Below are 22046 nucleotides of genomic sequence, written 5' to 3' on the forward strand. Positions count from 1 at the left end.
CAACTAACAAAAAGACAAAGAAGAACCTTCAGCGCTGTGACTTTTTCTCCTTAACAGAAGCTCATGTAGATAAACTGGAAGTTGAACCTGATGAATTTAATTAGACACAGGGATAATGTTTCCAAGGTTATGAGTGGAATAATTCAGATAAATCAAGAAAAGCCAAGAATACAGAGGCAAGTTTTATGGGAGGGGAACAATGTTTTTCTAGGCCTGCAAGGTAAACATTTTAGTGTTAGGCCATAACAGCGAGTTAGAACTAGAGAAAAAAGGGGAGCTGACAAAGAAGTTGAAGGAGAGTTTTCATAACAGGCATTCTCAAGGGGAGAAAAGGCTGAATGTCATGACGTATGACCTGCAAATCACATGCAGTGAGGTACAGCAAAAGTTGTACCTTTGAGGTATAAATCTGAGAAATTTGAAAAGTAAAACTTTAACAAATGAAATTAGGGGGCAAAGCAAGATGGTGGAATAAGAGGCTCCACCTATCATTTTCCTCTCCCAAGGACATAAATTTAACAACTATATACACACAAAGAATAACACCTTGATAAGAATAAAAAATCAGGTGAGCACTCACAATACCTGGTTTTACCTTTCAATCACTGAAAGAAGCACTGAAAAGATAGAAAAAAGTCTTGAATTGCTAACGTCACCCCTCCCTCACACCCTGGCAGCAGCAGCATGGTGCTGAGAGAGTTTCCGTGTTCTGGGGAATGGAGAGCACGGCAATTGTGAGGTGTTGAACTCAGTGCTGTCATGTTAGAGCAGAAAGGAAAGCCAGACCAAACTCATCTGATGCCTGCCATGATGGGAGTATTTAAACCAGACCTAGCTAGAATGGAATCACCACTTGAGTTCCTCTAACCTCACTACCGTGTTCTAAAGTGCTCACAGACTCTAAATGAACTTGAAAGGTAGGCTAGGCCACAAGGATTTCAACCTTTAGATGAGTTCTAATGCTGAAATGGGCCCAGAGACAGTGGACTGGTGGGACACATAACCTACTGAAACATCAGCTGGGATGGCTAAGAAAGTGTGGGCATTACCTCTCAACCCCAAGCTACATAGCTCACAGCTCCAAAAGAGACCCCTTCCTTCTGCTTGATGAGAGAAGAAGGAAGAGTGAAGAGGATTTTTTATTGCATCTTGAACACCAGCGCCGCCACAGCAGGATAGGGCACTGGTCAGAATCCTGAGGCCCCTATTCCAGTCCCTACCTCCCAGGTAACATTTCTAGACACAACCCAGGCCGGAAAGGAACTTGCTGCGTTGAAGGGAAGGACCAAGTCCTTGCAGCATTTATTACCTACTAACAGAAGAGCCGTTAGACACTGAATAACAAGCAGAGGTATCCAGGTACTACTTTGAAGGACTTCAGTGGGACTCTGAGACTTACTGGCTTCAAACATGACTCAGCACATTTCCAACTGTGGTGGCTACAGGGCGAGACTCCTTCTGCTTGAGAAGAGTAGAGGAAAGAGTAAAGGAGACTTTGTCTTGAACCTTAGGAACCAGGTCAACCACAGGGTGCTGTACCAAGTGGGCTCTTGGAGTCCACAATTCCAGGACTTGGCTCTTCAATGGTATTCCTGGACCTGTCCTGGGCCAAAGGGAAGCCCACTGCCCTGAAAGGTGAGTCCCAAGTCAGGCAGCATTCATCACAAGCTGACATAAGAGCCCTTGGACCTAAAGAGAACATTGGCAGTGGTCTGGCAATACTCCCCGTGGGCCTGTGGTGGGGAAGACCACAGGGTGAGGCTCCTCTACATTTGGAAAAAGGAGGGGAGAATGGGAACGACTGCATTTTGTGCTTTCACTGACAGCTCAGCCACAATACAATAGAACACCAGCAAGACTTCTAAGGTTTTGAACTCTAGTTCCTGGCTCCAGCATGGCACTCCTGGACCCACATGGGGCCTGGGAGAACTCACTGCCCTGAAGTGAAGGGTGCAGGCCTAGCTTTGCCACCTGCTGATTTTAGAGTCCCAGGGCCTTGAGTAAATATAGGCAGTAGCCAGGGAGTGGTTACTGCAGGCCTTGGAAAAGATGCAATGCTGTGCTGGCTTCAGGTCTGACCCAGCATAGTCATAGTGGTGGTGGCCACAGGGTTGCTTATATTATTGCATCCTCAGTTTCAAGTCGCTCAGAACAGAGAGATATACTATATTTGTTTGAAAGAACATAAAAAAAGGGGAACAAGAATTCTCTGCCTGGGAATCCAGAGAAATCTCCCAGATGTTGTCCAAGACCATCAAGGTAGTACGTCTGTGAATCTGCAAGAACCACAGTGTTACTGGGCTCATGGTTCCTCATAAAGCAGATAGAGCTTAGATGACAACACCCAAGTCCTCTCAAATATCTGGGAAGCCTTCACAAGAAGGATAGGTACAAACAAGCCCAGACTGAAGACTAACATAAATACCTAACTCCTCAATGCCCAGACACAAACATCTACAAGTATAAAAGACAGTCCATGGAAACATGACCTCACCAAATGAACTAAATAAGGCACCAGGGAACAATCCTGGAGAAACTGAGATACATGACCTTCCAGACAGAATTCAGAAGAGCTCTTTTGAGGAAACTGAAAGAAATTCAAGATAACACAGAGCAGGAATTCAGAATTCTATTAGATAAATTTGATAAAGAAATCAAAAGAGTTAAAAAGTGTCAAGCAGAAATTTGGGAGCTGAAAAATACAATTGGCATATTGAAGAATGCATCAGTGTCTTTTACTAGCAGAATTGATCAAGCAGAAGAAAACTAGTGCGCAAGCTATTGAAAATAGGGCAGGCTATTTGAAAATGCATAGAGGAGACAAGAAATAACAATGGAGAACACCTACAGGATCTAGAAAATAAGCGGAAAAAGGCAAATTTAAAAGTTATTGGCCTTAAAAAGGAGGTAGAGAAAGAGATAGGGGTAGAAAATTTATTCAAAGAGATAACAGAGAACTCTCAAACCTAGAAAAAGATAGAAGATAGTAATATCCAAGTACAAGAAGGTTATACAACACCAAGCAGATTTAACCCAAAGAAGACTACCTCAAGGAATTTAATACTACAACTCCCAAGAAACAGGATAAAGAAATTATGAAAACAGCAAGAGAAGAGAAACAAATAACGTGTAATGGAACATCTGGTAGCAGACTTTTCAGTGGAAACTTCACAGGCAAAGAGAGTGGCATGGCATATTTAAAGTGCTGAAGGAAAGAGACTTTACCCTAGAATAATAATCCAGCAAAAATACATTCAGACATGAGGGAGAAATAAAGACATTCCCAAACAAACGCTGAGACATTTTATTAACACTAGACCTGTCATACAAGAAATGCTAAAGGGAGTACTTCAATCAGAAAGAAAAGGATGTTAGAGAACAACAAATAATCACCTGAAGGTTAAAAAAAAAAAAAAAAAACTAATAGTAAGTGTAAATAAAAACACAGAATATTATAACACTGTAACTGTGATGTGTCAAATACTCTTATTCTAAGTATAAAGGTAAAATGATGAACCAATCAAAAACAGTTAACTACACACTGTATACTGTATTAATATGTTATCAGATAAAATAATTGGTTTTAAAATAGTATTTGCAAGCCTCGTGGTAACCTCAAACCAAGATGCATACAATGGAGACAAAAATTAAAAGCAAGAAACTAAATCATAACACCAGAGAAAATCATCTCACTAAAGGAAGACGGAGGAAAAAGAAGGAAAACAGACCACAAAAAAACCCAGAAAACAAATAATAAAATGGCAGGAGTAAAATCTTAATTACCAATAATACTATTGAATATAATGGATTCAACTCTCCAATCAAAAGTCATAGAGTGGCTGGGTGAATTTTAAAAACAAACCCATTGACTTGTTTCCTACAAGAAACATACTTCCCCTATAAAGACACACATACACTGAAAAGGATGGAAAAGTATATTCCATGTCAAGGGAAACCAAACAAGAGCAAAAGTTGCTGTACTTATATCAGACAAAATATATTTCAAGACAAAAACTGTAACAAGAGACAAGGTCACTATATAATGATAAAAGGTCAATTTAGCAAGAATATATAACAATTTTAAGTATATATACAGTCAACCTTGGAGCACCCAGATATATAAAGCAAATATTATTAGAGCTAAAGAAAGAGATAGACCCTAATACAATAATAGCTGGAGACTTCACCCCACTTTCAGCATTAGGCAAATCTTGTAGACAGATACTAACAAAAAAACTCAATCTGCACTATAGAACAAATGGATCTAATAGATATTTACAAAACTTTTCACCCAATGGCTATGGAATATGAACTCTTCAGCACATAGATTATTCTCAAGGATAGACCATACGTTAGGTCACAAAAGAAGTTTTAAAATATCCAAAAAATGGAAATAATATCAAGCATCTACTCTGACCACAATGGAATAAAACTAGAAATCAATAACAAGGAATTCTGAAAACCATACAAATACATTAAAATTAAACAGTATGCTTCTGAAGAATCAGTGGGTCAATGAAGAAACTGAGAAAAAAGTTGAAGAATTTCTTGAAACAGATAAGGAAAACAATATAGCAAAACCTATGGAATACAGCAAAAGCAATATTATGAAAGAAGTTTATAGCTATAAGTGTCTGCATTAAAAAAGAAGAAAATTTTCAAATAAAAAAATCTAACAGTGTGCTTGAACTAGAAAAGCAAGAGTAAACCAAAATCAGTAAATAAAGGAAATACTAAAGATGACTGCAGAAATAAATTTGAAATGAAGAAAACAATACAAAAGATTAATGAATAAAAAGTTTGTTGTTTGAGAGTTAAACAAAATTGACTAACCTTTAGCTGGACTAAGAAAAAAGAGAGAAGATCCAAATATATAAAATCAGAGATTGAAAGGGAGACATTGTGACTACTGCAGAAATTAAAAGGATTACTAGTGGCTACTATGAGTAACTGTATGCCAATAAATTGGAAAATCTAGAAGAAATGGACAATTTCCTAGACACATACAACCTTCCAGTATTAAACCAGTAAGAAATCCAATCTCGAACAGACCAATAACAAGTAGCGAGATGGAAGCCATAGTAAAGTCTCTCAGTAAAGAAAAGCTTGGGAACTGATGACTTCACTATAGAGCTGTACCAAACATTTAAAGAAGAATTAATACCAATCCTACTTAAACAATTCCAAAAAAATAAAGGAGGAGGTAATACTTCCGAACTTATTCTACAGGACCAGTATTACATTGATAGCAAGACTAGACAAAGATACATCAAAAAAAGAAAACCACAGGCCAATATCTCTAATCAATATTGATGCAAAATCCTCAACAAACTACTAGCAAAGCAAATTCAACAATACATTAGAAAGCTCATTAATCATGACCAAGTGGGATTTATTCCAGGGATGCAAGGGTGATTCAACATATGCAAATCAATCATTGTGATGCATCATATCAACAGAAGAAAGGACAAAATCCATATGATCATTTTAATTGATGTCAAAATGACATTTTTATCCCTTCATGATAAAAACCCTTAAAAAAACTGAGGATAGAAGGATCATACCTCAACATAATACAAGCCTTATATGACAGACCCCAGCTAGTATCACACTGAATGAGGAAAAACTGAAAGCCTTTTCTCTAGGACCTGGAACACAATACGGATGCCCACTGTCACCACTGTTATTCGACATAGTACTGGAAGACTTAGAGCAATCAGAGAAGAGAAAGAAATAAAGGACATCCAAATTGGAAAGGAAGAAGTCAGATTATCCTTGTTTGCAGATGATATTATCTTTTATTTGGAAAAACCTGAAGACTCGTAGCCAAGCATGGTGACATGTGCCTGTAGTTCCAGTTACTTGAGAGCCTGAGACAGAAGGATCATGTGAGCCCAGGAGGTCGAGGCTACAGTGATGAGCTGAGATCATGTCACTGCATTCCAGCCTGGGCAACAGAGTGAGACCTTGTCTCAAAAAGGAAAAAAAGAAAAAACTCCACACAAAAAAATCAGAACTTATAAACAAATTCAGTAAAGTTGCAGGATACAAAATTGACATCCAGAAATCAGTAGCATTTCTTTATGCCAATGTGAACAATGTAAAAAAGAAATAACGTAATCCTATTTACAATAGCCACACATAAAATTAAATACCGAGGAATTAATTTAAAGAAATCAACAATCTCTATAATGAGAACTATAAAACAATGATGAAAGAAGTTGAAAAGGACACCAGAAAATGGAAAGATAGTCTATGTTTATGAATTAGAAGAACCAATATTGTTTAAAATTCCTTACTACCCAAAGCAATCTACAGATTCAATGCAATCTCTATCAAATACCAATGACATTTTTCAACGAAATAGATAAAACAATCTTGAAATGTATATGGAACCACAGAAGACCCAGAATAGGCAAAACTATCCTAGGCAAAAAGAACAAACCTGGAAAATTCACATTGCCTGACTTCAAATTGTACTACAGAGTATACTAACCAAACCAGCTTAATGCTGGTATGAAAACAGACACATAGAAAATGGAACAGAATAGAGAACCTAGAAACAAATTCACACTCCTATAGTGAACTCATTTTCGACAGTAGTACCAAGAACATACACTGGGGAAAACACAGTCTCTTCTTTAATAAATGGTGCTGTAAAAACTGGATATCCATATGCAGAAGAATGAAACTAGATCCCTATCTCTCATTGTATACAAATACCAAAATGGATTTAAAACTTAAAGACCTCAAACTATGAAACTACTACAAGAAGTCATTGGGGAAAATCTCTAGGACATTAGTCTCAGCAAAAATTTCTTGAGTAATACTCCACAAGGACAGGCAACCAAAGCACAAATGGACAAATGGGATCTCACCAAGTTAAAAAGCTTCTGCACAGCCCAAGAAACAAACAAAAAATTGAGAACCCACAGAATGAGAGAAAATATTTACAAGCTACCCATTTGACAAAGGATTAATAATCAGAATATATGAAAAGCTCCAACAACTCTATAGGAAAAAAATCCAATAACCTGACCAAAAAATGGGCAAAATATCTGAATAAACATTTCTTACAAGAAGACATACAAATGACAAACATGAAAAGGTGTTCAACATCATTGATCATTAGAGAAATGCATATCAAAACTTTAGTGAGTTATCTTACCTCTGTTAAAATGGCTTATATTCAAAAGACAGGTAATAACAAGTGCTGGTGAAGATATGGAGAAAATGGAACCCTGCATACTGTTAGTGAGAAATTAATACCACCACTATGGAGAACAGTTTGGAAGTTCCTCAAAAAAACTGAAAATGGAGCTACCATATGATCCAGCAATTTCACTGCTGGGTATATACCCTAAAGAAAGAAAATGAATATATCAAGAGATATCTGCAATCCTGTGCTTGTTGCAGCACTGTTCACAATAGCCAAGATTTGGGAGCAACCTTAGTATCTATCACCAGATGAGTGGATTAAAAAAATGGGGTACATATACAAATGGAGTACGATTCAGCCACAAAAAGAATGAGGTGCAGTCATTTACAGCAACAAGGAAGGAACTGGTGATCACTATTTGAAGTGAATAAGCAAAGCACAGAAAGACAAACGTCACATGTTCTCACTTATTGTGAGATCTAAAAATCAAAACAATTGAACTCATAGAGAGAGTAGAAGAATGATTACCAGAGGCTAGGAAGGACACTTGTTGGATTGGGGAGGAAATTGGAATGGGTAATGCGTACCAAAAAAAAAAAAAAAAAAAATAGAATGATTAAGATCTAGTATTTGATTGCATAACAGGGTGATTCTAGTAAATAATAATTGACCATTTAAAAATAACTAAAAGAGTATAATGGATTGTTTGCAACACAGGATAAATGCTTGAGAGGATGTATACATCCTTTTTTATGATTTGCTCATTGCACATTGCATGCTTGTATCAAAAGTTTTCATGTACCCCATAAATACATATACCTACTATGTACTGCTCACAAAAATTAAAAATACCATTTTAAATAAGATAGCTTTTTGGGGGGCGGAAACAGGGTCTCACTCTCCATCTCTCAGACTGCAATGGTGAGAACATGATTCATTGGGAAATAAACACAACTTCCTGGGCTCAAGTTATCCTCCCACCTCAGTCTGCCAAGTAGCCGGGACCACAGACGCACAACACCATGCCTGGCTAATTTTTTTTTGTTTGTTTGTTTTAATTTGAGACAAGATCTCACTATGTTGCCCAGGCCGGTCTTGAACTCCCAGGCTCAGGCAATCCTCCTGCCTTGGCCTCCCAAAGTGCTGGTATTACAGGCATGAGCCACTGCACCCAGCAGCAGTCTTACTTTCTTTAAACCAGAAACTAGGGATATTAAATAGATCTCAGGAAAAAGTGGCAGGAACAGAATCTGTCTGTAGTGTACAAAATGGCTGTTAAACAGATTTTTGAATTAAACTTAAAACCTCTTGCAATTTTTAAAAGCATGTATCAACACTTTAAGAAAACTTTGTTGTTTACACAGACTCTGGTCCTGTATCATGTCATCCCTGACAGCAACATTTAATTTTTAGAATATCGCATAAACAATTTCTTTTCAATCTCAGTGGATCCAATCACACATGAAACTTTTTTCATAAGACCAATCTTTTAGAAATCCTCTTCTACTTGTTTAGTTCTTTCATCACTTTTCAACCCCTGCCCCCCAAGTCTTATTTCTGTGATTTTTCTTTTTAAAAAAATTATGGAACAAACAACAATTTTAAATTAGGTAAAAATTTACCACATACAATTTTTTACACAAAATTATTTCTTTCTAAATTCATGTTTTGATTAATAGACACAAATGTATTTAGTCTTTCCATAAAATTTAAAAAACCAAGATGAGTTTATATTTACTTAACAATTTGTTTCTTTTTTTTCTTATTTGGATATGGCTCAGACATTTAATGAGTATTATTTAATTTAACATAACTTTAAGATTTTAAATTACATGAAAATTTATTTGTAAATGCTTACTCTATTTGCAATTACCTAATTTATTTATTTTTTAACAATTATACCTTGATTACCATGAAAATTGAGATACTAAACACAGCTAGTTATTAGGTTTTTATTAACCAATTTTATTGCCTGGTAATATCAGGAATTTACCTAAGTAAGACCTTAAGGTTAAATACGTAGGTATTCTGTCAGTAAGTCAGGAGACACAGCTGATTTTATTAAAGCAACAATATTTAATTTTAATTATCAAAAGGTTAAATAAAGATTATGTTGTTTTAGGGTTTATCATCTTATTACCTTAAAAGATCTAGCAGAGGCATATATAAAACTGTGTGACCAGTAGACTCAAGTGAGAATGTATGTTGACAGTTTTGAAGATATTTCTAATTTTATTTTTTCAACCATTTTTAAACCAATTTCTCAAGATTTACTTGTGAACTACAAAAAAAAAAAAAAAAAAAAAAAAAGGTGGGGAGATGGCATGGCAGGTGCCTATAATCCTAGCTACTTGGGAGGCTTTGGTAGAAAGATTACTTGGGCCCAGAATTTCAAGGTTGCAGTGAACTATGATTATGCTACTGTACTCCATTCTACGTGAAAGAGCAAGACTGTTTCAATAATTTTTTGAATGGGATAATTAGTATACTATTGATTTTGTATATGCACCCATTATATCTAAATAAAATATTTTGAGGGGTGTCAAGCTAATTATACCAGATGTTATTATTTATACATAACATATAACACAGTATATGTACCTATGTGTAAACACATCTAAATGTATATATACACATATAAAAATGCTTTCATATATATACACATATAAAAATACTTTCAACTTTTAGAATTTTGGTCATGAGATAGTAAAACGTATAGACTCACTGATTTTTTTTTTAAATACATTTATCAGTCACCTTTGCTATTTTGTTACATACATAGATTGCATGGTGGTCAAGTCAGGGCTTTTAGGGTATTTGTCACCTAAATAATGTATGCTGTAGCCATTAAATAATTTCTCATCAGGCCGGGCGCGGTGGCTCAAGCCTGTAATCCCAGCACTTTGGGAGGCCGAGGCGGGTGGATCATGAGGTCAGGAGATCGAGACCCTCCTGGCTAACATGGTGAAACCCCGTCTCTACTAAAAATACAAAAAAAAAACTACCCGGGCGCGGTGGAGGGCGCCTGTAGTCCCAGCTACTCGGAGGTTGAGGCGGGAGAATGGCGGGAACCCGGGAGGCGGAGCTTGCAGTGAGCCGAGATCGCGCCACTGCACTACCCTGGCGACACAGCAAGACTCTCCGCTCTCAAAAAAAAAAAAAATAATAATAATAATAATAATTTCTCATCATTCTCCGCGCTCCCACTCCCTCACCCTTTCAAGTCTCCATTATCTATCATTCCACTGTCTACGTCCATGTGAACACACTTTGTAGCACCCACTTATAGATGATAACAGGCAATATATGTCTTTCTGTGCCTGGATCATTTCACTTAAGATAATGATTTCCAGGATGAGTGTGGTGGCTTGTGCCTGTATTCCAGGACTTTAGAAGGCCAAGGCAGCCAGATTGCTTGATGCCAAAATTTCAAGACCAGGCTGCGCATCATTAAAAGACCTTCTCTTTATAAATATAAAATAAAAATAAATAGCTGGAGCTGTGGCATGCACCTGTAGTCCCAGTAGTTGGAAGACTGAGGAGGAGGGATTACTTGAGCCCAGGATTTCAGGCTGCAGTGTGCTACACTTGTGCCAAGACACTCCAGCTTGGGTGACATAGTGAGACTTATATCTAGAAGAAGATAACAAAGATAATGACCCTCAGTTTCATCTTTAGCTGCAAAATACATATTATATTCTTTTTTATGGTTGAATAGGATCCATTAGAAAAGCCAAGGGGCATGCATGCAGTGGAGGGCTGGTGTGTGCCATGGGGCTGCGGTAGATGGCCCAGCCCCAAGCGTACCGATCTTCATCCCCAACATATTCTGTGACGGAAACCCGATGTTGACCTCGTCGGGCAGTCAAGGCGTGGCCAGAGGCCTGACGTCTGCTGCACGGACACAGTGACATTGAATGCTCTTCTCAAGACAGACAAAACACTAGGAACACACTATGCCAAGCTGCTACCTCCCAGGCCCTTTCCGGACTCTGACCCCCATGGACTTTCCCTTGGGATTTTCCACGACATACTTTCTCCTCTGTCTCCTTTCTCTCTCTCTGTCTCTCTCCCTGTCTCGTCTCTCTCTATCTCTCTCTCTCTCTCTCTCTCTGTCTCTATCTCTCTCAATCCCATAATCACTCTCTCTCTCTCGTGCCAGGTTCGCCCAGCGCTCTCTCCCCCACTTCTACTGGGGCCTGCTTCCTCTCCTGCTCTCTCTGTCTCAACGTGATTGATTTTCTTGTACTGCCCGGGACGTCTTGCCCATGTGTGCCTTTAAAACGCTAAGAGATGCAATTGAACGTGTGAGACATGGTGCAGATAGGCTGAGAGGCGCCGAGAGAAATGCCCAAGAACTCAAGAACCCGACCACGCCCTCCGCTTCTACCACCACCAGCAACACCAACCCAGGGGCCTGCTTTCGCGGTCCCCCAAGCCACGGTGAGGCGAGTCCCACTTGAATGTCATCCCGTTCCTCTTGGGAACGCTGGACCGCGCTCAACCTCAAATGTGCGTTGACGTGGAAGGTGGATATCTCTTTGCATGACAGTGTCTCTGCACAAGGCCGAGGAGGGGCACACGTATCCACCTGGCTCGCTCTCTAGCTGGATTCAGGTGGAACGGAGGACCATGAACCCTCAGGACTTTTTCTGCTTGGGTCCTGTGCTTCTAAGGTTTCGGGCCTAAGAAGCCCATCACCTCCTTAAACTTTCTGTCTATAAAAAAAAAAAAAAACAAATGAACGAAAATAGGACATTCCACCTGTCACCTCAGGAGGGTCGTCTATGTTCCTTTTCCACTCCTGAATTCAGCAACGTGGTGCTGATCTCCACCCATTGGACGCGAGCCCCCGTTCACTTGGGGACTCCTGGACACTCTCGGAAACGCCAGAAAGCCTCGGGAAATGGCCCCGCCCGCTGCTGTACCAGACCGGGTCCTGCAAAAGATGCATCTTCCGAGCCTCCTCCCTGCCCGTCCCATTGGAACTGCCCCGATTCTACCTCAGGGACCCACGGGAGGAGAGGCACAGGGATGCTGCCTGAGCAGCAGACCCTTCTAGCGCTGAGCAGGCTGTCCCCAGGCAGGCAGAGTCCGACGGGTCCTTCCTCCTGGGACCCCAGCAGGCCTAGGAAGGCAGCGGACCCCCTCGGCTGATGCCCAGAGAGTCTCCATTACGCAAGCTTTGCCACCGAACCCATCGGTCGGTGCGCCTCTGATCACAGGCCAAGGGCCTGCGCACCCCCAAAGACAACCGGGGTCCCCGGAAGGCCCCCAGGCAGAAATGAGCACCACCGGGAATGGCCGGCCTCCAAGACAACTTGGGGGCATGGACACCACAAGACAGGCTGGCAGGTCCCAACGAGGCGGATGCGTGGTGTCTGAGGGGGGCCGGGCCGGGCCTGGCCTCGCCTTGGCGTCCACCTCGTCAGGAACCGTCTGGGTACGGGCCCCGCAGGATGCCCCGCGGCCCACCTTCCTCCCTAGGCCGCAAGGAGGAACGCCCCGGCGCCGGCCAGCCCCGGCGGGCACCGGCGCCACTGGCCACGGACCTCAGCTCCGGCAGTGGCCCCTCCTCACTGGCGTGCAGTGTGGCCGAGGGAGCCTCCCGGGGCCAAGGACCCAACTAGGCCGTCACCCCGGGTGCTCCCACGGGAAGGGGCACCAGGCAAACTGCCCACGGCCCCGAGCCCAGGCTCCTTGGTGGACTCCTCCGCTAGTCCCGCCCACATCATGGCCGCCACCAGGCTCCCGGGCCATGGCTTCCTGTACGGCAACCGCCAGGCGTCCCGGCTGTGCAGCTAGACTTGGCGCCTGTCTCTGGGGCTTCCGCGGCCCGAACTGGCGGCGCACCCTGCTTCCCTCGGGCCTCCAGAGACCTCGGGTCCGTCCGGGCACCGGTCCTAGTCCTGCCTGCTCCCCCAGGGCACTCCCAAGCCACTCCTCCCCAGGCGAGCACAGGGACGGGTGCTCGATTACCAAGCGAGTTCCTCTTGATGGCAGTATTGCTCCAGAAATGCCCACCTGCCCTTCCCCCAGGTCCACTCCCTCCGCCCTCTGCTGAGGAAAAAACGCCAAGAGCGCTCCGCACATGGCCCTTCAGCATCTCGGCCGCTTTGGGCCAGCGCTGGCCCACCTGCGGGACCCTGTCCTTGGCAGACGGGACTCGGCAGGGTCCTTCTACCAGCCGGTCTTCCTGACAAACCAGAAAGCGGTCCCCTTGGGCCTCCCTGGGGATAGAGCCCAACTAACCGCATCCCTAAACATGCCTTTAGGGTATGGAGGATGGTGGAACCCGCAGGGAAGAGAAGGAGACTGGGCATATAGTAGGGTGCCAGCCCTAGCTCTGCCCTCCGGGACACATTTGCACTTGGGCGTACTCACGGGTCACTGCAAGGCCAGCTTGACCAAGAGGTCAAAGGCGACCGGCGTCCCACTGACCCCTGGGGTTTTGGCCTCAGACTTGAGGTGAACCTACAATTCCGGAATAGCGGGACCGGGTCCCGGGCCCTTCTCTTGTGGCAGCAGCGGCAAGGTGCTGGTGGAAGAGCCCTCGCCAGCATAGGTCAGACAGGAGGGGAGCCAGGTGCCACCCCAAACACACCTGTCCTCCTCACACCCGGACTACGTCCAACTCTCCACGGCCCTGCCCAGAAGGCTGGACGTAGAAAAGCCACAGGGGCATGCATGCAGTGGAGGGCTGGTGTGTGCCATGGGGCTGCGGTAGGTGGCCCAGCCCCAAGCGTACCGATCTTCATCCCCAAACATATTCTGTGACGGAAACCCGATGTTGACCTCGTCGGGCAGTCAAGGCGTGGCCAGAGGCCTGACGTCTGCTGCACGGACACAGTGACATTGAATGCTCTTCTCAAGACAGACAAAACACTAGGAACACACTATGCCAAGCTGCTACCTCCCAGGCCCTTTCCGGACTCTGACCCCCATGGACTTTCCCTTGGGATTTTCCACGACATACTTTCTCCTCTGTCTCCCTTTCTCTCTCTCTGTCTCTCTCTCTCTCTCTCTCTCTCTCTCTCTCTCTCTCTCTCTCTCTCTCTCTGTCTCTATCTCTCTGTCTCTCAATCCCATAATCACTCTCTCTCTCGTGCCAGGTTCGCGCCCAGCGCTCTCTCCCCCACTTCTACTGGGGCCTGCTTCCTCTCCTGCTCTCTCTGTCTCAACGTGATTGATTTTCTTCTACTGCCGGGACGTCTTGCCCACGTGTGCCTTTAAAACGCTAAGAGATGCAACTGAACGTGTGAGACATGGTGCAGATAGGCTGAGAGGCGCCAAGAGAAATGCCCAAGAACTCAAGAACCCGACCACGCCCTCCGCTTCTACCACCACCAGCAACACCAACCCAGGGGCCTGCTTTCGCGGTCCCCCAAGCCACGGTGAGGCGAGTCCCACTTGAATGTCATCCCGTTCCTCTTGGGAACGCTGGACCGCGCTCAACCTCAAATGTGCGTTGACGTGGAAGGTGGATATCTCTTTGCATGACAGTGTCTCTGCACAAGGCCGAGGAGGGGCACACGTATCCACCTGGCTCGCTCTCTAGCTGGATTCAGGTGGAACGGAGGACCATGAACCCTCAGGACTTTTTCTGCTTGGGTCCTGTGCTTCTAAGGTTTCGGGCCGAAGAGGCCCATCACCTCCTTAAACTTTCTGTCTATAAAAAAAAAAAAAAAAACAAATGAACGAAAATAGGACATTCCACCTGTCACCTCAGGAGGGTCGTCTATGTTCCTTTTCCACTCCGAATCAGCAACGTGGTGCTGATCTCCACCCATTGGACGCGAGCCCCGTTCACTTGGGGACTCCTGGACACTCTCGGAAACGCCAGAAAGCCTCGGGAAATGGCCCCGCCCGCTGCTGTACCAGACCGGGTCCTGCAAAAGATGCATCTTCTGGTTCGTTGGAGTAACTTGCCTGTCAGCAGCTCCTGTGTCTGCCCGTCGGCCCCCCTCCCGCTCCAGCCATGCTTTCCGCCCTCGCCCGGCCTGCCAGCGCTGCTTTCCGCCACAGCTTCAGCACCTCGGCCCAGAACAATGGTAAAGTAGCCGTGCTAGGGGCCTCTGGAGGCATCGGGTAGCCGCTTTCACTTCTCCTGAAGAACACAGCCCTTGGGAGCGCCGCCTGACCCTCTATGATATCGCGCACACACCCGGGGGGTGGCTGCAGATCTGAGCCACATCGAGACCAAAGCCGTCGTGCAAGGCTACCTCGGACCTGAACAGCTGCCTGACTGCCTAAAAGGTTGTGATGTGGTAGTTATTCGGCCGGCTGTCCCCAGAAAACCAGGCATGACCCGGGATGCTGTTTAACACCAATGCCACAATTGTGGCCACCCTGGCCGCTGCCTGTGCCCAGCACTGCCCAGAAGCCATGATCTGCATCATTGCCAATCCGGTTAACTCCACCATCCCCATCACAGCAGAAGTTTTCAAGAAGCACGGAGTATACAACCCCAGCAAGATCTTCGGCGTGACGACCCTGGACATCGTCAGAGCCAACACCTTTGTTGCAGAGCTGAAGGGTTTGGATCCAGCTCGATGGTCAACGTCCCTGTCATTGTGGCCATGCCGGAAGACCATCATCCCCCTGATCTCTCAGTGCACCCCCAAGGGGACTTCCCCAGGACCAGCTGACGGCACTCACGGGGCGGATCCAGGAGGCCGGCACGGAGGTGGTCAAGGCTAAAGCCGGAGCAGGCTCCGCCACCCTCTCCATGGCGTATGCCGGGGCCCACTTCGTCTTCTCCTTGTGGATGCAATGAATGGAAAGGAAGGTGTTGTGGAAGTTCCTTCGTTAAAGTCACAGGAAAACGGAATGTACCTACTTCTCCACACCACTGCTGCTTGGGAAAAAGGGCATCGAGAAGAACCTGGGCATTGGCCAAGTCTCCTCTTTTGAGGAGAAGATGATCTCGGATGCCACTCCTGAGCTGAAGGCCTCCATCAAGAAGGGGGAAGATTTCATGAAGACCCTGAAGTGAGCCGCCATGACGGGCGGCCAGTTTCCTTCATTGATAAAGGCATCATGTCACTGCAAAGCTGTTGAAGATAATCTTTGTATTTTAATTTGCTTTGGTGATGATTACTGTATGCACATCATCATGCCTTCCAAATTGTGGGTGGCTCGATGGACACATCAATAAAAGCCGTCCTTGATTTAAAAAAAAAAAAAAAAAAAAGATGCATCTTCCGAGCCTCCTCCTGCCCGTCCCATTGGACCTGCCCGATTCTACCTCAGGGACCCACGGGAGGAGAGGCACAGGGATGCTGCCTGAGCAGCAGAACCTTCTAGCGCTGAGCAAGCTGTCCCAGGCAGGCAGAGTCCGACGGGTCCTTCCTCCTGGGACCCCAGCAGGCCTAGGAAGGCAGCGGACCCCCCTCGGCTGATGCCCAGAGAGTCTCCATTACGCAAGCTTTGCCACCGAACCATCGGTCGGTGCGCCTCTGATCACAGGCCAAGGGCCTGCGCACCCCAAAAGAAACCGGGGTCCCCGGAAGGCCCCAGGCAGAAATGAGCACCACGGGAATGGCCGGCCTCCAAGACAAACTTGGGGGCATGGACACCACAAGACAGGCTGGCAGGTCTCAACGAGGCGGATGCGTGGTGTCTGAGGGGGCCGGGCCGGGCCTGGCCTCGCCTTGGCGTCCACCTCGTCAGGACCGTCTGGGTACGGGCCCCGGCAGGATGCCCCGCGGCCCACCTTCTCCCTAGGCCGCAAGGAGGAACGCCCCGGCGCCGGCCAGCCCCGGCGGGCACCGGCGCCACTGGCCACGGACCTCAGCTCCGGCAGTGGCCCCTCCTCACTGGCGTGCAGTGTGGCCGAGGGAGCCTCCCGGGGCCGAGGACCCGACTAGGCCGTCACCCCGGGTGCTCCCACGGGAAGGGGCACCAGGCAAACTGCCCACGGCCCCGAGCCCAGGCTCCTTGGCGGAGTCCTCCGCTAGTCCCGCCCACATCATGGCCGCCACCAGGCTCCCGGGCCATGGCTTCCTGTACGGCAACCGCCAGGCGTCCTGGCTGTGCAGCTAGACTTGGCGCCTGTCTCTGGGGCTTCCGCGGCCCGAACTGGCGGCGCACCCTGCTTCCCTCGGGCCTCCAGAGACCTCGGGTCCGTCCGGGCACCGGTCCTAGTCCTGCCTGCTCCCCCAGGGCACTCCCAAGCCACTCCTCCCCAGGCGAGCACAGGGACGGGTGCTCGATTGCCAAGCGAGTTCCTCTTGATGGCAGTATTGCTCCAGAAATGCCCACCTGCCCTTCCCCCAGGTCCACTCCCTCCGCCCTCTGCTGAGGAAAAAACGCCAAGAGCGCTCCGCACATGGCCCTTCAGCATCTCGGCCGCTTTGGGCCAGCGCTGGCCCACCTGCGGGACCCTGTCCTTGGCAGACGGGACTCGGCAGGGTCCTTCTACCAGCCGGTCTTCCTGAGAAACCAGAAAGTGGTCCCCTTGAGCGCCTGCGGATGAGCCGAACTATCCACATCCCTAAACATCCCTTTAGGGTATGGAGGATGGTGGAACCCGCAGCGAAGAGAAGGAGGACTGGGCACATAGTAGGATGCCAACCCTAGCTCTGCCCTCCAGGACACATTTGCCCTTGGGCGTACTCACGGGTCACTCCAAGGCCAGCTTGACCAAGAGGTCAAAGGCGACCGGCGTCCCACTGACCCCTGGGGTTTTGGCCTCAGACTTGAGGTCAACCTGCAATTCCCGTATAGCGGTACTTGTCCCAGGCGCTTCTCCCGTGTATTTAGCTGCCATGGACTATGTAAAGATCCCTCACCACCCTTGGTCACACAGGAGGGGAGCTTGCCACCCCGAACCCACCTGTCATCCTCACATCTGTCCTATTTCCTACTCTCCACAGCTCTGCCCAGAATACTTGTCATAGATAACCTAGAGAGGCATGCATGTCGTTGAGTTGTGTGCCTGATGGCGACGTGGGTCGATTGTCCCAGCCCCAAGTGTGCCGATCTTCCTCCCCAAACATATTCTGTGAGAGAAACCCTTTGTTGACCTCTTTGGGCAGTGAGTTGGTGGGCAGAGGCCTAATATCTGCTGCAGGAACACAGTGACATTGAATGCTCTTCTGAAGACAGATTTAACAGTAGCAACACACTAACCAAGCTGCTACCTCCCTGGCCCGTTCCAGTATTCTTGTTCCACACGGACTTTCCTTTGGGTTTTTGTACAACATTGTTCTCTCTCTCTGTCTGTCTCAGTCTATCTCTCTGTCTCTCTTCTGCCACATTCCAGCCCAACGCGCCTCTCACTCCACTTCTTCTGGGCCTGCTCCTTTTCTGCTTCCATGTCTCTACATCATTGAGTTTCTTGGAGTGTCTTGAACTTCTTGCCCACATGTGCCTTTAAAGGCAACATGGATATATAAGAACGCATAATATTCATCACGGCAAAAAAAATCAAAGTTGGAAAAGCTCTAACGGGAATTGTGTTTTTACATGTCACCGCAGAACTTATGTGAGTTATTATATTTTGTTAATAAGGCTGGGGCCAGCCAGGCACTACAGTTCCAGAACTTTGGGAAGTCAACGTGGGTGGATTGTTTGAGCTTAGCAGTTCTAGTCCAGCATGAGTAATATGGCGGAACCCATCTCTGTTAAAAAAGAAAAATAATAATTAAACAAAAACAAAAACCCATCCAAGGCTGGGCGTAGTGTCTCATGCCTGTAATCCCAGCACTTTGGGAGGCCGAGACGGGCGGATCATGAGGTCAAGAGATAGAGACCATCCCGGCTAACACGGTGAAACCTCGTCTCTACTAAAAATATTTTAAAAATAAGCCAGGCATGGTGGCGGGCGCCTGGAGTCCCAGGTACTTGGGGGGCTGAGGCAGGAGAATGGCCTGAACCCAGGAGGCAGAGCTTGCAGTGAGCTGAGATCAAGCCACTGCCCTCCAGCCTGGGCAACAGAGCGAGACTTCCTCTCAACAAAAAAAAAAAAAAAAAAAAACCATCCAAACACTAACCAAACTAGCCCGGTGTGGTAGTACATACTTGTTATCACAGCTACTTGGGAGGATATGGTTGGGGGTTGTTGGAGGCCAGAAACTTGAGGCTGCACTGAGTCTTGAAGGTGCCACAGCATTTCAGCCTGGGCAACAGAAGAAGACTCGTCTCAAGAAAGGAAGAAAGAATCAGAGAAGGAAAGAGAAAAGAAAGCCAAACTTTTGCCTCAGTATCAGTAACAAGAAACATGTGCACACACAGGACAGATACACACACACTGAGCACTGTCGTCTAGAAATAACCAATTTAATTGTGTTTTCTTTCCGTTTTGACTTTTTATCTACATAATTTGTCCAACTTGTATCGATATTTTGTATTATTACCACTATCTTCTATCATCTTTGATACCTTAAATTATTTATTTATATCTTCTTTTTATTTCATTAATAATCATGGTCATTTCAAATCCTATTTTACAGAACCGTAGAAAGATGAAAATGCGGAAAGCCGGAAATTTTCTTATTGTTGTTGTTTCAGACGGAATCTCACACTGTCCCTAGGGTGGAGTGCAGTGGCACGGTATCAGCTCACTGCAACCTCCCCCTCCTGGGTTCAAGCGATTTTCCTGCCTCAGTCTCCCGAGTAGCTGGGATTACAGGCACCCGCCACTAAACCCAGCTAATTTTTTGTATTTTTAGTAGAGACGGGGTTTCACCATGTTGGCCAGGCTGGTCTCGAACTCCTGACCCCATGATTCGCCCGCCTTGGCTTCCCAAAGTTTAAGGATTACAGGCGTGAGCCACCTCACCTGGGCAAGTCCAGGAAAATTTTGAAGGCTTGTCCTTCCATGTTGTTAAGTGCATACATGGAAATGTACTATATTGCCTTTTTTCTTTCTTTCTTTTTTTAAAAGAAAGGCTCTGGCTCTGATGTCCAGGATGGAGTGCAGTGGAGCAATCCCAGCTCACTGCAGCCGCAACGTCCTGGGCACAAGCAATCCTCCCGCCTCAGCCTCCCGAGTAGCTGGAACTACAGGCCCACGCCATCATGCCTGGCTAACTTTTGTGTAGAGACGGGGTTAAGCCAGGTTGGCCAGGTTGGTCTCGAACTCCTGGCCTCAAGTGATTTTCCCACCTCAGCCTTCCAAGGTGCTGGGATTACAGGCGTGAGCCACTGCGCCCGGCCTGAAGCTGTATTTCTTTTTGGTCAAATATTCGTTAGAGGAAATGTTTCTTCTTCAGTTTTACATTGTGGGGAGCCCAGCCCCTGTGGGCAGGGCTGCCATGAAGTTTAACAACCACTCAATCTAAATCGAACGAGAGCGCACACCTCCTCAGCCATGTAGGTGGGAACACGAGTGGGACCAAGGAATCTGAGGTCGCACCCTTCTCCCTCTGCCCGCCCTGCCACAGGAGAAGCTTCCAGGCTCCCGACGGGGAGGGCCAGAAAGGCTCTACTAGGAGGACCTCCCTACACTTGCCAGAACTAAAACTGAGGCAGCGGCAAGAACTCGGCGTCCAAAACGCTCCCCAAAGCCCTCCGATGCCCTCAGGACGCTGGAGCCAGCCCAGCTGCAGCCGCCATTGCGCATGGTCGCGCGCCCGGCACTGGCTGCCCAGAAGCCGGAGGGCAGGGAAAGTCCTGTGTACCAGAAAGGCTGCCCACGGCACAAACACTGATCCCGTGTCCTGTGTCAGGGAAAGGGAAGGCAAAGAAAAGAAAGAGAAGGCCAAGGAGACCTACCTGATTGAGGTCACGCGCCAGCGGGAAAGGCCCAGTCCGCTCTACGTCCGGCAGTCGCAACTCAGATACGCGGTAGGATGCCCCCTCCCCATTCCTGGGAGGTGAGGGCTGAAAGAATCCTGGGAGGGGAAAGGAGAGGAATCCGGTCTTCCTAGAGCCGGCTCCGCCCAGGATAGGATTTGGGGGGCGTGGGGGGGGGTGGTCCTCAGGCTGCCCCAGGTGCAAGAAGGGGCGGAGAGAGGCAGCCTTGGAAAGTTGGGTGGGAAACCTCTCGTCTTAGCTAATTGCTGAGGAGTACCTATTTGTCCCATTTGTTTCCTTTGAGTAAGGTCCTCCCTGGCAAGAGGGCAAAGGAGAACTGATGTATCGAGAAAACGCAAAGTTTGCCTTTTAACATTCACAAACTGTTTAGAGGAAAAAGAAGCTTAAGCAAGTACACTTTCAAGCGATGTTATAAGTTTATATTATCTGTATGCCTGACGTTATTGAAAGCTTCAATTGCTCCCTCCCCAGGTGAGAGGCGTGTTCCCAAGACCAGACACTGCCGGTGCCGTCTCACCTCCCACTTTTTTTCTGAAACTGCTAGGGGCCCAGCGCTGCTTCTGCAGCCTCCCAGGGGATGCTGCTGGTGGCGCGTATGCCGCCTAGGTGGGTGGGGATGTGCTGAGGCCAAAAGGAGTGACAGCGACTTGCAGGTTCCCTGCCTGACCTGTACTCCGATTGATATTTTCTTTTGAAAAAAAGGATTAAACGGCCTTACGCAGTGGTTCACGCCTGTAATCCCAGCACTTTGGGAAGCCGAGGAGGGTGGATCACCTGAGATCGGGAGTTCGAGACCAGCCTGACCAACATGGAGAACCCTGTCTCTATTGAAATGAAAATACAAATTAGCCGGGATTGGTGGCGAATACCTGTAATCCCAGCTAGTCAGGAGGCTGAGGCAGGATAATCGCTTGAACCCGGGAGGTGGAGGTTGCGATGAGTCGAGATCGCGCCATTGCACTCCAGCTTGGGTAACAAGAGCAAAACTCCGTCTCAAAAAAAAAAAAAAAAAAAAAAAAAAGGACTTGCTCCTCTTGCAGAATGGAGACACTGTAGTGTATTAAGGAAAATGAAGCTAATCTGTTGATGACAGTACTCTGAGGAGTGTTAACTTGGGGCATGCATT

General features: G+C 46.6%; 1 protein-coding gene and 1 pseudogene across 2 annotated transcripts in view; both read left to right on the plus strand.

The window, feature by feature from the left end:
* Nucleotides 1–21576, plus strand: part of LOC117077515 — a 52070-nt gene extending 30494 nt beyond the window's left edge. Inside the window, exon 2 of the mRNA XM_033201213.1 lies at nucleotides 21392–21576. Coding sequence (XP_033057104.1) covers nucleotides 21392–21526 — 135 coding nt within the window. The 3' untranslated portion in view covers nucleotides 21527–21576. The remainder of the gene's footprint in view (nucleotides 1–21391) is intronic.
* Nucleotides 15078–16352, plus strand: LOC117077514 (annotated as a pseudogene). Its single transcript, XR_004434790.1, has one exon. The product of XR_004434790.1 is annotated as a malate dehydrogenase, mitochondrial-like (transcript).
* Nucleotides 21577–22046: the final 470 nt, after the last annotated feature.

Source organism: Trachypithecus francoisi, unplaced genomic scaffold (assembly GCF_009764315.1).
Source record: "Trachypithecus francoisi isolate TF-2019V2 unplaced genomic scaffold, Tfra_2.0 Lachesis_group6, whole genome shotgun sequence".
NCBI lineage: Eukaryota > Metazoa > Chordata > Mammalia > Primates > Cercopithecidae > Trachypithecus > Trachypithecus francoisi.